The sequence below is a fragment of the Babylonia areolata genome, chromosome 18 (assembly GCF_041734735.1).
Source record: "Babylonia areolata isolate BAREFJ2019XMU chromosome 18, ASM4173473v1, whole genome shotgun sequence".
NCBI classification, from domain to species: domain Eukaryota; kingdom Metazoa; phylum Mollusca; class Gastropoda; order Neogastropoda; family Buccinidae; genus Babylonia; species Babylonia areolata.
In genome coordinates, this window is record NC_134893.1 from 1448217 (window position 1) to 1466913 (window position 18697).

At 45.5% G+C, this 18697-nt stretch overlaps 1 protein-coding gene across 1 annotated transcript in view; it reads right to left on the bottom strand.

The window, feature by feature from the left end:
- Positions 1-18697, bottom strand: part of LOC143293124 (ADAM 17-like protease) — an 80791-nt gene that overhangs the window by 23422 nt on the left and 38672 nt on the right. The window contains exons 13-18 of the mRNA XM_076604035.1: positions 16495-16616; positions 15376-15445; positions 13410-13548; positions 12817-12918; positions 8362-8424; positions 4861-4937 (exon numbers count right to left, since the gene is read on the bottom strand). Of these exons, the coding sequence (XP_076460150.1) occupies positions 4861-4937; positions 8362-8424; positions 12817-12918; positions 13410-13548; positions 15376-15445; positions 16495-16616 (573 nt within the window). The remainder of the gene's footprint in view (positions 1-4860; positions 4938-8361; positions 8425-12816; positions 12919-13409; positions 13549-15375; positions 15446-16494; positions 16617-18697) is intronic.

The following is an 18697-nucleotide window of genomic DNA, read 5'->3' on the forward strand; positions in this document are numbered from 1 at the left end:
CCACACAGGGTGAAGGGCTATGACAGACAATGGAATGACCACACAGGGTGAAGGGCTATGACAGACACAGTGGAATGACCACACAGGGTGAAGGGCTATGACACAGTGGAATGACCACACAGGGTGAAGGGCTATGACACAATGGAATGACCACACAGGGTGAAGGGCTATGACAGACACAGTGGAATGACCACACAGGGTGAAGGGCTATGACACAATGGAATGACCACACAGGGTGAAGGGCTATGACAGACACAGTGGAATGACCACACAGGGTGAAGGGCTATGACAGACAATGGAATGACCACACAGGGTGAAGGGCTATGACAGACACAATGGAATGACCACACAGGGTGAAGGGCTATGACACAATGGAATGACCACACAGGGTGAAGGGCTATGACAGACACAGTGGAATGACCACACAGGGTGAAGGGCTATGACAGACAGTGGAATGACCACACAGGGTGAAGGGCTATGACAGACACAATGGAATGACCACACAGGGTGAAGGGCTATGACAGACAATGGAATGACCACACAGGGTGAAGGGCTATGACAGACACAATCGAATGACCACACAGGGTGAAGGGCTATGACAGACACAGTGGAATGACCACACAGGGTGAAGGGCTATGACAGACACAATGGAATGACCACACAGGGTGAAGGGCTATGACAGACAATGGAATGACCACACAGGGTGAAGGGCTATGACAGACACAATGGAATGACCACACAGGGTGAAGGGCTATGACAGACAGTGGAATGACCACACAGGGTGAAGGGCTATGACACAGTGGAATGACCACACAGGGTGAAGGGCTATGACAGACACAATGGAATGACCACACAGGGTGAAGGGCTATGACAGACAATCGAATGACCACACAGGGTGAAGGGCTATGACAGACACAGTGGAATGACCACACAGGGTGAAGGGCTATGACAGACAATGGAATGACCACACAGGGTGAAGGGCTATGACAGACACAATGGAATGACCACACAGGGGGAAGGGCTATGACAGACACAATGGAATGACCACACAGGGTGAAGGGCTATGACAGACACAGTGGAATGACCACACAGGGTGAAGGGCTATGACAGACACAATGGAATGACCACACAGGGTGAAGGGCTATGACAGACAATGGAATGACCACACAGGGTGAAGGGCTATGACAGACACAATGGAATGACCACACAGGGTGAAGGGCTATGACAGACAGTGGAATGACCACACAGGGTGAAGGGCTATGACACAGTGGAATGACCACACAGGGTGAAGGGCTATGACAGACACAATGGAATGACCACACAGGGTGAAGGGCTATGACAGACAATCGAATGACCACACAGGGTGAAGGGCTATGACAGACACAATGGAATGACCACACAGGGTGAAGGGCTATGACAGACACAGTGGAATGACCACACAGGGTGAAGGGCTATGACAGACAATCGAATGACCACACAGGGTGAAGGGCTATGACAGACACAATGGAATGACCACACAGGGTGAAGGGCTATGACAGACACAATGGAATGACCACACAGGGTGAAGGGCTATGACAGACACAGTGGAATGACCACACAGGGTGAAGGGCTATGACAGACACAATGGAATGACCACACAGGGTGAAGGGCTATGACAGACACAATGGAATGACCACACAGGGTGAAGGGCTATGACACAGTGGAATGACCACACAGGGTGAAGGGCTATGACAGACAGTGGAATGACCACACAGGGTGAAGGGCTATGACAGACAGTGGAATGACCACACAGGGTGAAGGGCTATGACAGACACAGTGGAATGACCACACAGGGTGAAGGGCTATGACACAGTGGAATGACCACACAGGGGGAAGGGCTATGACAGACACAATGGAATGACCACACAGGGTGAAGGGCTATGACAGACACAGTGGAATGACCACACAGGGTGAAGGGCTATGACAGACACAATGGAATGACCACACAGGGTGAAGGGCTATGACAGACACAATGGAATGACCACACAGGGTGAAGGGCTATGACACAGTGGAATGACCACACAGGGTGAAGGGCTATGACAGACACAATGGAATGACCACACGGGGTGAAGGGCTATGACAGACACAATGGAATGACCACACAGGGTGAAGGGCTATGACAGACACAGTGGAATGACCACACAGGGTGAAGGGCTATGACAGACACAGTGGAATGACCACACAGGGTGAAGGGCTATGACAGACACAGTGGAATGACCACACAGGGTGAAGGGCTATGACACAGTGGAATGACCACACAGGGTGAAGGGCTATGACAGACACAGTGGAATGACCACACAGGGTGAAGGTCTATGACAGACACAATGGAATGACCACACAGGGTGAAGGGCTATGACAGGCACAATGGAATGACCACACAGGGTGAAGGGCTATGACAGACACAATGGAATGACCACACAGGGTGAAGGGCTATGACAGACACAATGGAATGACCACACAGGGTGAAGGGCTATGACAGACACAGTGGAATGACCACACAGGGTGAAGGGCTATGACACAGTGGAATGACCACACAGGGTGAAGGGCTATGACAGACACAATGGAATGACCACACAGGGTGAAGGGCTATGACACAATAGAATGACCACACAGGGTGAAGGGCTATGACAGACACAGTGGAATGACCACACAGGGTGAAGGGCTATGACAGACAGTGGAATGACCACACAGGGTGAAGGGCTATGACAGGCACAGTGGAATGACCACACAGGGTGAAGGGCTATGACAGACAGTGGAATGACCACACAGGGTGAAGGGCTATGACACAATGGAATGACCACACAGGGTGAAGGGCTATGACAGACACAGTGGAATGACCACACAGGGTGAAGGGCTATGACAGACACAATGGAATGACCACACAGGGTGAAGGGCTATGACAGGCACAATGGAATGACCACACAGGGTGAAGGGCTATGACAGACACAGTGGAATGACCACACAGGGTGAAGGGCTATGACAGACACAGTGGAATGACCACACAGGGTGAAGGGCTATGACACAGTGGAATGACCACACAAGGTGAAGGGCTATGACACAATGGAATGACCACACAGGGTGAAGGGCTATGATAGGCACAATGGAATGACCACACAGGGTGAAGGGCTATGACACAGTGGAATGACCACACAGGGTGAAGGGCTATGACACAATGGAATGACCACACAGGGTGAAGGGCTATGATAGGCACAATGGAATGACCACACAGGGTGAAGGGCTATGACACAGTGGAATGACCACACAGGGTGAAGGGCTATGACACAATGGAATGACCACACAGGGTGAAGGGCTATGACAGACACAGTGGAATGACCACACAGGGTGAAGGGCTATGACACAGTGGAATGACCACACAGGGTGAAGGGCTATGACACAGTGGAATGACCACACAGGGTGAAGGGCTATGACAGACACAGTGGAATGACCACACAGGGTGAAGGGCTATGACAGACAGTGGAATGACCACACAGGGTGAAGGGCTATGACAGACACAGTGGAATGACCACACAGGGTGAAGGGCTATGACACAGTGGATTGACCACACAAGGTGAAGGGCTATGACAGACAGTGGAATGACCACACAGGGTGAAGGGCTATGACACAATGGAATGACCACACAGGGTGAAGGGCTATGACACAGTGGAATGACCACACAGGGTGAAGGGCTATGACAGACACAATGGAATGACCACACAGGGTGAAGGGCTATGACAGACACAGTGGAATGACCACACAGGGTGAAGGGCTATGACACAGTGGAATGACCACACAGGGTGAAGGGCTATGACAGGCACAATGGAATGACCACACAGGGTGAAGGGCTATGACAGACACAGTGGAATGACCACACAGGGTGAAGGGCTATGACAGACACAGTGGAATGACCACACAGGGTGAAGGGCTATGACAGACAGTGGAATGACCACACAGGGTGAAGGGCTATGACACAGTGGAATGACGACACAGGGTGAAGGGCTATGACAGACACAGTGGAATGACCACACAGGGTGAAGGGCTATGACAGACACAGTGGAATGACCACACAGGGTGAAGGGCTATGACAGACACAATGGAATGACCACACAGGGTGAAGGGCTATGACAGACACAGTGGAATGACCACACAGGGTGAAGGGCTATGACACAGTGGAATGACTACACAGGGTGAAGGGCTATGACAGGCACAATGGAATGACCACACAGGGTGAAGGGCTATGACAGACACAGTGGAATGACCACACAGGGTGAAGGGCTATGACAGACAGTGGAATGACCACACAGGGTGAAGGGCTATGACACAATGGAATGACCACACAGGGTGAAGGGCTATGACAGACACAATGGAATGACCACACAGGGTGAAGGGCTATGACAGACACAGTGGAATGACCACACAGGGTGAAGGGCTATGACACAGTGGAATGACCACACAGGGTGAAGGGCTATGACACAGTGGAATGACCACACAGGGTGAAGGGCTATGACACAGTGGAATGACCACACAGGGTGAAGGGCTATGACAGGCACAGTGGAATGACCACACAGGGTGAAGGGCTATGACACAATGGAATGACCACACAGGGTGAAGGGCTATGACAGACTGTGTTAGTAAAATCGTTTTCAATTCTGCAGGTGTGGTGAAAGGTTATCAAGAAAATTCCAATATTTTTCCAGATCTGGCAGAGTGAAACATTTATTTCTGTGACTCTTCCAGCTCTGGAAATGCATCTTCCTGTTTTATCCAAGACTTTTTTCCAGACTTCGCGGAGTGTGTGGGGACCAAGAGCATCAGAGTACTGACCGATGTCACAAGTGCAGGAGAATTTGTTCCGGGCCTCACAGAATGCATCGCAGATCCCATTGCCGTCACACTTCCCCCTGAAAACATAGCGCAGGACACTTCATGACACTTCTTTGACACTTCACTGACATAAAACACAGTGCAGGACACTTCATGACACTTCACTGACAGAAAACATAGTGCAGGACACTTCATGACACTTCTTTGACACTTCACTGACATAAAACATAGTGCAGGACACTTCATGACACTTCACTGACATAAACCATAGTGCAGGACACTTCATGACACTTCTTTGACACTTCACTGACATAAAACATAGTGCAGGACACTTCATGACACTTCACTGACATAAAACATAGTGCAGGACACTTCATGACACTTTGTAAGACTTCACTGACAGAAAACATAGTGCAGGACACTTCATGACACTTCTTTGACACTTCACTGACATAAAACATAGTGCAGGACACTTCATGACACTTCACTGACATAAAACATAGTGCAGGACACTTCATGACACTTTGTAAGACTTCACTGACAGAAAACATAGTGCAGGACACTTCATGACACTTCATAAGACTTCACTGACACAACACATAGTGTAGGATACTTCATGACACTTCACTGACACAACACATAGTGCAGGACACTTCATGACACTTCACTGACAGAAAACATAGTGTAGGACACTTCATGACACTTCACTGACAGAAAACATAGTGTAGGATACTTCATGACACTTCACTGACACAACACATAGTGCAGGACACTTCATGACACTTCACTGACACAACAAATAGTGTAGGACACTTCATGACACTTCACTGACACAACACATAGTGTAGGACACTTCGTGACACTTCACTGACACAACACATAGTGTAGGACACTTTATGACACTTCACTGACACAACACATAGTGCAGGACACTTCATGGCACTTCACTGACACAAAACATAGTGCAGAACACTTCAGGACACTTCACTGACAGAAAACAGTGCAGAACACTTCACTGACTCAAAACATAGTGCAGGACACTTCATGACACTTCACTGACAGAAAACATAGTGTAGGACACTTCATGACACTTCACTGACTCAAAACATAGTGCAGGACACTTCACTGACACAACACATAGTGCAGGACACTTCATGACACTTCACTGACTCAAAACATAGTGCAGGACACTTCATGACACTTCATTGACACAAAACATAGTGCAGGACACTTCATGACACTTCACTTACAGAAAACATAGTGCAGGACACTTCATGACACTTCACTGACAGAAAACAGTGCAGGACACTTAATGACACTTCACTGACACAAAACAGTGCAGGACATTTCATGACACTTCACTGACACAAAACATAGTGCAGGACACTTCATGACACTTCACTGACAGAAAACATAGTGCAGGACACTTCATGACACTTCACTGACAGAAAACATAGTGCAGGACACTTCATGACACTTCACTGACAGAAAACATAGTGCAGGACACTTCATGACACTTCACTGACAGAAAACATAGTGCAGGACACTTCACTGACAGAAAACATAGTGCAGGACACTTCACTGACAGAAAACATAGTGCAGGACACTTCATGACACTTCACTGACAGAAAACATAGTGCAGGACACTTCACTGACAGAAAACATAGTGCAGGACACTTCATGACACTTCACTGACAGAAAACATAGTGCAGGACACTTCACTGACAGAAAACATAGTGCAGGACACTTCACTGACAGAAAACATAGTGCAGGACACTTCATGACACTTCACTGACAGAAAACATAGTGCAGGACACTTCACTGACAGAAAACATAGTGCAGGACACTTCACTGACAGAAAACATAGTGCAGGACACTTCATGACACTTCACTGACAGAAAACATAGTGGAGGACACTTCACTGACAGAAAACATAGTGCAGGACACTTCACTGACAGAAAACATAGTGGAGGACACTTCATGACACTTCACTGACAGAAAACATAGTGCAGGACACTTCATGACACTTCACTGACAGAAAACATAGTGCAGGACACTTCATGACACTTCACTGACAGAAAACATAGTGCAGGACACTTCATGACACTTCACTGACACTTCCACGGACCATCTTCTTCTTCTTATCATGATGATGATGGTGCCGGTGATGATGGTGATGATGGTGCTAGTGATGATGATGATGATGATGATGGTGATGATGATGGTGATGATGGTGCCGGTGATGATGGTGATGATGGTGCTAGTGATGATGATGATGATGATGATGGTGATGATGGTGCCGGTGATGATGGTGATGATGGTGCTAGTGATGATGATGATGATGATGATGATGATGATGATGGTGATGATGGTGCCGGTGATGATGGTGATGATGGTGCTAGTGATGATGGTGATGATGGTGCTAGTGATGATGATGATGATGATGGTGATGATGGTGCTAGTGATGATGATGATGATGATGATGGTGATGATGGTGCTAGTGATGATGATGATGATGATGGTGATGATGGTGCTAGTGATGATGATGATGATGATGATGGTGATGATGGTGCTAGTGATGATGATGATGATGATGGTGATGATGGTGCTAGTGATGATGATGATGATGATGATGGTGATGATGGTGCTAGTGATGATGATGATGATGATGGTGATGATGGTGCTAGTGATGATGATGATGATGATGATGGTGATGATGGTGCTAGTGATGATGATGATGATGATGATGGTGATGATGATGGTGATGATGGTGCCAGTGATGATGATGATGATGATGATGGTGATGATGGTGATGATGGTGCCAGTGATGATGATGATGATGGTGATGATGACAACGATGATGATAATGAAGATGATGATGATGATGATGATGATGATAACAATGATGATAATGATGATTATGATGATGACGATGACAACGATGATGGAAACGATGACGAAGATGGAAACGATGATGATGACAGTGATGGAAAGGATGATGATGATGATGGATGATAGAAACAATGATGATGACAATGATGGAAACAGAAACGATGATGATGACAATGATGGAAACGATGATGAACATGAGGGAAACGATGATGATGATGGAAACGATGATGATGATGGAAACGATGATGATGACAATGATGGAAACAATGACAATGATGGAAATGATGATGTCGACGATGATGGAAACAGTGATGATGATGGAAATGATGATGACAATGATGGAAATGATGATGATGACGATGATGAAAACGATGATGATGACAATGATAAAAACGATGATGATGATGATGATGATGGAAACGATGACGACAATGACAATGATGGAAACGATGATGACGACGATGAGGGAAACGATGATGATGATGATGATGATGATGAAAACGATGACGATGACGATGACGAATACGATGATGACGATGATGAATACGATGATGAAAACGATGATGACGGCGATGATGAAAACGATTACGACGATGACGATGTACTGACATGTCCAGGCAGGAGGACCCCTTGTCCTTGTTGGGGGCGGGGGGGCAGCTCAAGCTCTGACCACTGCCGTCTGTCAAGGAACACGTCCACCCTTCTCTTCCTTTCTCACCCTCCCCGCCTTTCCTCCATCACTGACCACACTCCCCGCCTTTCCTCCATCACTGACCACCCTCCCCGCCTTTCCTCCATCACTGACCACCCTCCCCGCCTTTCCTCCATCACTGACCACCTCCACCCTCCCCGCCTTTCCTCCATCACTGACCACCCTCCCCGCCTTTCCTCCATCACTGACCACCCTCCCCGCCTTTCCTCCATCACTGACCACACTCCCCACCTTTCCTCCATCACTGACCACACTCCCCGCCTTTCCTCCATCACTGACCACACTCCCCGCCTTTCCTCCATCACTGACCACACTCCCCGCCTTTCCTCCATCACTGACCACCCTCCCCGCCTTTCCTCCATCACTGACCACCCTCCCAGCACTTCTCCAACATGGAATTACTTGTGCAACAGGCTCCTCCATCACTGACCTCACTCCCAGCACTTCTCCAACATGGAATTACTTGTGCAACAGGCTGCCTACATGGGTGGAGCCCAGTTATACACACACACACCACACTTTTCTATTCATGGTATTCGTAAACAAATTCATTGCACAAACATATACATCCGCATAGAACAACATGCAAACATGTGCATGGATGCATACAAGTGCCTATTCTTGTTAAGTGCACACACACACACACACACACACATGCACACAATCACACACACACTCACGCATACACATACTCTCGTGAATACGCTCACACACATACACGCACAAACAAGCGCGCGCACACACACACATCTAACCAAAGAAAAGAGAATGGGAAAAAGTGGAGACTTGCCCACAATGAAAAAAACTGAGTATCTAACCAATGCCTTGATGAGATCAGGTATTATGTTTCAGTTTAAAGGAGGATTTACAGCACATGGACTGATCTGTGTACATTACACCATAACTCCTATGGAAAAAAACAACAACAAAGACATTCGACTGTTTCAGTTCCAGTAAGGTGTCAGAGGCTGTGGACAGATCCATATACTCTACACCAAATCTGCTGGAACACAAACACACACACACTTCATGGGTATACGCATGCTGGAAGTTCAAATACACATGCTAAAAATCCTGTAATCCATGTCAGCTTTTGGTGGGTTATGATAAACAAGAACATACCCAGCATGCACACCCCTAAAAACGTAGTATGGCTGCCTACATGTATGGGTTAATGAACAAAACAGTAATACACGTAAAATGTTACATGTCTGTCTGAGTGTGTATGTGTGCAAGCCTGAAATCTGATTGAATTACACAGGTAGGCAGCCTGGTGTGCAGATGACCCGTTTTTATAATGCTCTTCGAGCTTTTAGTCCAACTGAGGATAGGCGCTATATAAGTTTCCACATCATCCATCCATTCACACACAGACACAGACATAAAGAAATCAGCAAGAAATATTCAACATAAAAGATGTAATCAACACCTGCTGGTTTTGTGTGTGAGTGTGTGTGTGTGTGTGTGTGTGTGTGTGTGTGTGTGTGTGTGTCTGACCCAGTGAGCTGAGTTAGCCTTGAGAAGCTAACCTAGCTTTATGTGAAACATTACCTCCCGCCCCTCCCCACAATGAAATACAGAAATATGTCCGAGAACATTACCTAGGTGTGTGTGAAACATTAGCCCCCCAAAATGAAATAAAGAAATAAGTCAGAGAACATTACCTAGGTGTGTGTGAAACATTAGCCCCCCAAAATGAAATACAGAAATATGTCCGAGAACATTACCCAGGTGTGTGTGAAACATTAGCCCCCCAAAATGAAATAAAGAAATAAGTCAGAGAACATTACCTATGTGTGTGTGAAACATTAACACCCCCCCAAAATGGAATAAATAAGTCAGAGAACATTACCTAGGTGTGTGTGAAACATTAACCCCCAAAATGAAATAAAGAAATAAGTCAGAGAACGTTGCCTAGGTGTGTGTGAAACATTAACCCCCAAAATGAAATAAAGAATATGTCAGAGAACATTACCTAGGTGTGTGTGAAACATTAACCCCCAAAATGAAATAAAGAATATGTCAGAGAACATTGCCTAGGTGTGTGTGAAACATTAACTCCCCCCAAAATGAAATAAAGAATATGTCAGAGAACATTGCCTAGGTGTGTGTGAAACATTAACTCCCCCCAAAATGAAATAAAGAATATGTCAGAGAACCTTGCCTAGGTGTGTGTGAAACATTAACTCCCCCCAAAATGAAATAAATAAATAAGTCAGAGAACATTGCCCTGGTCTATGTAAAACAAGAACCCACAAATGAAATAAACAAGACAAAACAAAGTGCATCACCATGCTTGCTGACACTGACACCTGTCACCACTGGCTCCTCCTCTCACTGTATGTCACTGTGTGTCACTGTGTCACTGTGTATCACTGAGTGTCACTGTGTATCACTGTAAGTCACTGTGTGTCACTGTGTGTCACTGAGTCACTGTGTATCATTGAGTGTCACTGTGTATCACTGTATGTCACTGTGTGTCACTGAGTGTCACTGTGTATCACTGTATGTCACTGTGTCACTGTGTATCACTGTCAATCACTGTGTGTCACTGTGTATCATTGTCAGTCACTGCATGTCACTGTGTGTCTCTGTCAGTCAATGTGCGTCACTGTGTGTTACTGTATCACTGTGTATCACTGTCAGTCACTGTGTGTCACTGTGTATCACTGTCAGTCACTGTGTGTCACTGTCAGTCACTGTGTGTCACTGTCAGTCACTGTGTGTCACTGTGTATCACTGTCAGTTACTGTGTGTCACTGTCAGTCACTGTGTATCACTGTCAGTCACTGTGTGTCACTGTCAGTCACTGTGTGTCACTGTCAGTCACTGTGTATCACTGTCAGTCACTGTCAGTTACTGTGTATCACTGTCAGTCACTGTGTATCACTGTCAGTTACTGTATGTCACTGTCAGTCACTGTGTGTCACTGTCAGTCACTGTGTGTCACTGTGTATCACTGTCAGTCACTGTGTGTCACTGTCAGTCACTGTGTGTCACTGTGTATCACTGTCAGTTACTGTGTGTCACTGTCAGTCACTGTGTGTCACTGGCAGTCACTGTGTGTCACTGTGTGTCACTGTGTATCACTGTCAGTCACTGTGTATCACTGTCAGTCACTGTGTGTCACTGTCAGTCACTGTGTGTCACTGTCTATCACTGTCAGTCACTGTGTGTCACTGTCAATCACTGTGTATCACTGTCAGTCACTGTGTGTCACTGTCAGTCACTGAGTCACTGTGTATCACTGTCAGTCACTGTGTCACTGTGTATCACTGTCAGTCACTGTGTGTCACTGTGTATCACTGTCAGTCACTGTGTATCACTGTCAGTTACTGTGTATCACTGTCAGTTACTGTGTATCATTGTCAGTCACTGCATGTCACTGTGTGTCTCTGTCAGTCATTGTGTGTAACTGTGTGTCACTGTATCACTGTGTATCACTGTCAGTCACTGTGTGTCATTGTGTATCACTGTCAGTCACTGTGTATCACTGTCAGTCACTGTGTGTCACTGTCAGTCACTGTGTGTCACTGTGTATCACTGTCAGTTACTGTGTGTCACTGTCAGTCACTGTGTATCACTGTCAGTTACTGTGTGTCACTGTCAGTCACTGTGTGTCACTGTCAGTCATTGTGTATCACTGTCAGTCACTGTCAGTTACTGTGTATCACTGTCAGTCACTGTGTATCACTGTCAGTTACTGTATGTCACTGTCAGTCACTGTGTGTCACTGTCAGTCACTGTGTGTCACTGTGTATCACTGTCAGTCACTGTGTGTCACTGTCAGTCACTGTGTGTCACTGTGTATCACTGTCAGTTACTGTGTGTCACTGTCAGTCACTGTGTGTCACTGGCAGTCACTGTGTGTCACTGTGTGTCACTGTGTATCACTGTCAGTCACTGTGTATCACTGTCAGTCACTGTGTGTCACTGTCAGTCACTGTGTGTCACTGTCTATCACTGTCAGTCACTGTGTGTCACTGTGAATCACTGTGTATCACTGTCAGTCACTGTGTATCACTGTCAGTCACTGTGTCACTGTGTATCACTGTCAGTCACTGTATCACTGTCAGTCACTGTGTCACTGTATCACTGTCAGTCACTGTGTATCACTGTGTATCACTGTCAGTCACTGTGTATCACTGTCAGTCACTGTGTATCACTGTCAGTCACTGTGTATCACTGTGTCACTGTATCACTGTGTATCACTGTCAGTCATTGTGTCACTGTGTATCACTGTCAGTCACTGTATCACTGTCAGTCACTGTGTCACTGTGTATCACTGTCAGTCACTGTATCACTGTCAGTCACTGTGTCACTGTATCACTGTGTGTCAGATCAAAGGATACTCGCAGTAGGAAGCGTTGACACAGGAGATGTCGGTGTCGGCCCGGCACACCGTTCCCAACGGCGCCACAAAGCAGTTCTGGCAGCACTCGTGGTTCACAGGGCTGCACACACACGCAGCGCTCTGCGTCAGTGTTTCAGCTTCATGGAGCTGTCACACCATGCACAGATCCGAACACACTTCACCACACTTTCAGTTCTCAACCATTCTGCCACCTTCCTCCAAAGAAATAAACAAAACAAACAAAACAGTAAATACATCAAAATATAACAAAAAAAGGAAAAAATTATGACGGAGCGAGACGCAGAGGACAGTGACAGTGACAAATGTATTACTGAGTGTAACACAGACAGACTGAAAGCTCATATATAAACATACAAAAAAACCAAACCAACCTACTTTGCTTTTGTTTCTTAGTTTGTCCATATATTTTTCACTCGTCTGTTTTAGCTGTTTGACCACAACTAAGAAGCCATGTTCACTGTGAATGATTAAATGGAATGAACAAACAGAAGAAATGACTCAGTAAACACTGAAAGATAACCAGTGAGAGGAAGATGGAGGCACAGAAGAGGAGAGGGGGGCGTGTCTCACCTGCAGGTGGCCGATCCAATCAGCAAGCACTCGGAGCTGCAGCAAGGGTCAAGGTTGAACTGTCCCAGGTACCCGGCATCGCACTCCTCCTCCCCATCCACCTTCCCATTGCCACACAGCTTGTTTTCATCGGGGGTCTCTGTTCACCGCAACACAACACATCACATCACATCACACCACATCCACCTTCCCATTGCCACACAGCTTGTTTTCATCGGGGGTCTCTGTTCACCGCAACACAACACAACACATCACATCACACCACATCCACCTTCCCATTGCCACACAGCTTGTTTTCATCGGGGGTCTCTGTTCACCGCAACACAACACAACACATCACATCACACCACATCCACCTTCCCATTGCCACACAGCTTGTTTTCATCGGGGGTCTCTGTTCACCGCAACACAACACAACACATCACATCACACCACATCCACCTTCCCATTGCCACACAGCTTGTTTTCATCGGGGGTCTCTGTTCACCGCAACACAACACAACACATCACATCACACCACATCCACCTTCCCATTGCCACACAGCTTGTTTTCATCGGGGGTCTCTGTTCACCGCAATACAACACAACACAACACATCACATCACACCACATCCATCGGGTCTCTGTTCACCGCAATACAACACAACACAACACATCACACCATACCATATCCATTGGGTCTGTTCACAACACAACATCAACACATCACACCACATTCATTGGGTCTCTGTTCACCGCACAACATCAACACATCACACCACATCCATTGGGTCTCAGTTCACCGCACAACATCAACACATCACACCACATCCATTGGGTCTCTGGTCACTGCACAACATCAACACATCACACCACATCCATTGGGTCTCTGGTCACTGCACAACATCAACACATCACACCACATCCATTGGGTCTCTGGTCACTGCACAACATCAACACATCACACCACATTCATTGGGTCTCTGGTCACCGCACAACATCAACACATCACACCACATTCATTGGGTCTCAGTTCACCGCACAACATCAACACATCACACCACATTCATTGGGTCTCTGTTCACCGCACAACATCAACACATCACACCACATCCATTGGGTCTCAGTTCACCGCACAACATCAACACATCACACCACATCCATTGGGTCTCTGGTCACTGCACAACATTAACACATCACACCACATTCGTTGGGTCTCTGTTCACCGCACAACATCAACACATCACACTACATCCATTGGGTCTCTGGTCACTGCACAACATTAACACATCACATCACACCACATCCATTGGGTCATTGTCCACTGCACAACATCAACACATCATACCAATTCCACTGGGTCTCTGTTCACGACACAACATCAACACATCATACCACATCCATTGGGTCTCTGTTCACAGCACAACAACACACTACATCCATTGGGTTTCCTTCTCTCTCTCTCTCTAAAAAATAAAAATCCTACCCCCCTCCAACTGCATTGACCATCATCTTACCAATCCCATCCCTGCCATCTTGCCCCCACTCTCCATTTCTAGCCACCCTAGAAATGATACCCCCAAACTAAATATACCACCTGGTTAAAAACTTCATCCACAACAGAATGATGAAGAGGACAGAGAAGACGAGGACAGACTTGTGAAGCGTCCCTCTGCCCTGCTAGTATTGTTATCATGAATATTATCAGGGAGAAGATGAGAGAGGAAGAGAAACCTTGTGTTAATATTCTTCTTCTTCTTCTTCTTCTTCCTATCATTCTTTTTATCGTGAAGAAGTACAGAGAGGGAGAGGAACTTGTTCGTATTATTATCATCATAATAATTGTTCTGAAGAAGAAGAAGAGGAAGAGGAAGAGGAAGAAGAAGAAGAAGAAGGAGAAGAGAAAGAAGAAGAAGAGGAAGAGGAAGAGGAAGAAGAAGAAGAAGGAGAAGAAGAGGAAGAGGAAGAGGGGGAGAGGACTACTGACTGGAGAAGCATGCCTCTGCCTTGCTGGCCAACACGGCGCCGATGTCTCTCTTGCTGCAGGGGGAGAACACCTGGACAGACAGCACACAGCACAGTGAGGACACGTCTTGCAGTGAGGACACACAGTGAGGACACGACTTGCAGTCAGGACACAGAGTGAGGACATGTCTTGCAATGAGGACACACAGTGAGGACATGACTTGCAATGAGGACACACAGTGAGGACATGTCTTGCAGTGAGGACACACAGTGAGGACACACAGTGAGGACACGACTTGCAGTCAGGACACAGAGTGAGGACATGTCTTGCAATGAGGACACACAGTGAGGACACGTCTTGCAGTGAGGACACGTCTTGCAGTGAGGACACACCATGAGGACACGTCTTGCAGTGAGGACACACCATGAGGACACGTCTTGCAGTGAGGACACGTCTTGCAGTGAGGACACACAGTGAGGACACGTCTTGCAGTGAGGACACACAGTGAGGACACGTCTTGCAGTGAGGACACACAGTGAGGACACGTCTTGCAGTGAGGACACACAGTGAGGACACGTCTTGCAGTGAGGACACGTCTTGCAGTGAGGACACACAGTGAGGACATGTCTTGCAGTGAGGACACACAGTGAGGACATGTCTTGCAGTGAGGACACACAGTGAGGACATGTCTTGCAGTGAGGACATGTCTTGCAGTGAGGACACACAGTGAGGACACACAATGAGGACACGTCTTGCAGTGAGGACACACAGTGAGGACACGTCTTGCAGTGAGGACACACAGTGAGGACACGTCTTGCAGTGAGGACACACAGTGAGGACACACAATGAGGACACGTCTTGCAGTGAGGACACACAGTGAGGACACACAATGAGGACACGTCTTGCAGTGAGGACACACAATGAGGACACACAGTGAGGACACACAGTGAGGACACACAGTGAGGACACACAATGAGGACACGTCTTGCAGTGAGGACACACAATGAGGACACGTCTTGCAGTGAGGACACACAGTGAGGAGAAAGATAGCTCTCACAACCATCATTTAACACACACACACACATACACACACACACACACAGAGGTATCCAAACACAGGCACCAAAGTCAGAAACTGACGTTGTTGTTGGAGTCGTAGCCGTTGACGGAGTAGGCGTACATGAGGTATTTCCCACTGCCAAACACGGAGGATGGTGAACACTCGTCTGTGTCTGGGTCATGCTCCGCGCCCCAGTTGTGACCTGGTCATCGTCATCATAACCACAGTAACAACAATAACATGTAACAACAACAATGACAACAGAAATAATGATAACAATATCAGATTTTAATCATAACAAATAACAAGAACAACAAAATCAATTATGAATAGCAATAATACCATTAACAAAAATGATCATAATAATAATATTAATAATGATGAAAATAATAATAACAATCATAATTCAGCATGGAATTTCTTACACCATGAGATGTGTGTGCATCCAATGTGTGTACAGTTCTATGTACACCTGAATTACATGTGTAAATGCAATGTAAGTATAGTTCTCTGTACACCTGACTTACATGTGTAAATGCAACGTGTGTACAGTTCTGCGTACCTGAATTACATGTGTAAATACAATGTGTGTACACTTCTGCCTACACCTGAATTATATGTGTAAATGCAATATGTGCACAATTCTGCGTACACCTGAATTACATGTGTAAATGCAATGTGTGTACATTTCTGTGTACACCTGAATTACACGTGTGCACACAATATATGTACACTTGTGACACACCTAACACATATGCACAGCAAAATGGAGTTGCTCAGCAATGGAAACCTTGGGGTGACCGGGTGTATGCTGTCAGAAACTGTCGTCTTTATTTGCGAGGTTCTATGTCATTTATAGCACTCTTTTCTAATAAAATATACTTATGCACTGTGCTATTAGCTTTACTGTCATAATGTAAGGTGCAATATAAATAAACTATCAAAGTTATCATTATCATCACAATGATGGTGATCAGTACCATGGGTATGTGCGTGGGTCAGGCATCTAAACTATCAAAATTATCATTATCATCACAATGATCATGATCAGTACCATGGGTATGTGTGTGGGTCAGGCATCTAAACTATCAAAATTATCATTATCATCACAATGATCATGATCAGTACCATGGGTATGTGTGTGGGTCAGGCATCTAAACTATCAAAATTATCATTATTATCACAATGATGGTGATCAGTACCATGGGTATGTGTGTGGGTCAGGCATCTGCCCCTTCTCCATGTCTTAAATCGTTTTTTTTTTCTTTATATTTTAAACAAATGTGTATTGCATATATGAATGACTCTGCATGCTATGTGTGTAGTGTAATCAGTGTATAACATGTAACCCAAACTTCATCTGAGTGTGTAACATGTAACTCAAACTTCATCTCAGTGTGTAACATATAACCCAAACTTCATCTCAGTGTGTAACATGTAACTCAAACTTCATCTCAGTGTGTAACATGTAACCCAAACTTTTTCTCAATGTATATCATATAACCCGAACTTTATCTCATCTCAATGTATATCATATAACCCGAACTTTATCTTATCTCAATGTATATCATATAACCCGAACTTCATCTTATCTCAATGTATATCATATAACCCGAACTTTATCTCATCTCAATGTATATCATATAACCCGAACTTTATCTTATCTCAATGTATATCATATAACCCGAACTTCATCTTATCTCAATGTATATCATATAACCCACACTTTATCTCATCTCAGTGTGTAACATGTAACCCAAACTTTTTCTCAATGTATATCATATAACCCGAACTTTATCTCATCTCAATGTATATCATATAACCCGAACTTTATCTTATCTCAATGTATATCATATAACCCACACTTTATATTATCTCAATGTATATCATATAACCCACACTTTATCTCATCTCAGTGTGTAACATGTAACCCAAACTTTATCTCATCTCAGTCTGTAACATGTAACCCAAACTTTTTCTCAATGTATATCATGTAACCCAAACTTTATCTTATCTCAATGTATATCATATAACCCACACTTTATCTCATCTCAGTGTGTAACATGTAACCCAAACTTTATCTCATCTCAGTGTGTAACATGTAACCCAAACTTTATCTCATCTCAGTGTGTAACATGTAACCCAAACTTCATCTCAGTGTGTAACATGTAACCCAAACTTCATCTCAGTGTGTAACATGTAACCCAAACTTCATCTCAGTGTGTAACATATAACCCGAACTTTATCTCATCTCAATGTATATCATATAACCCAAACTTTATC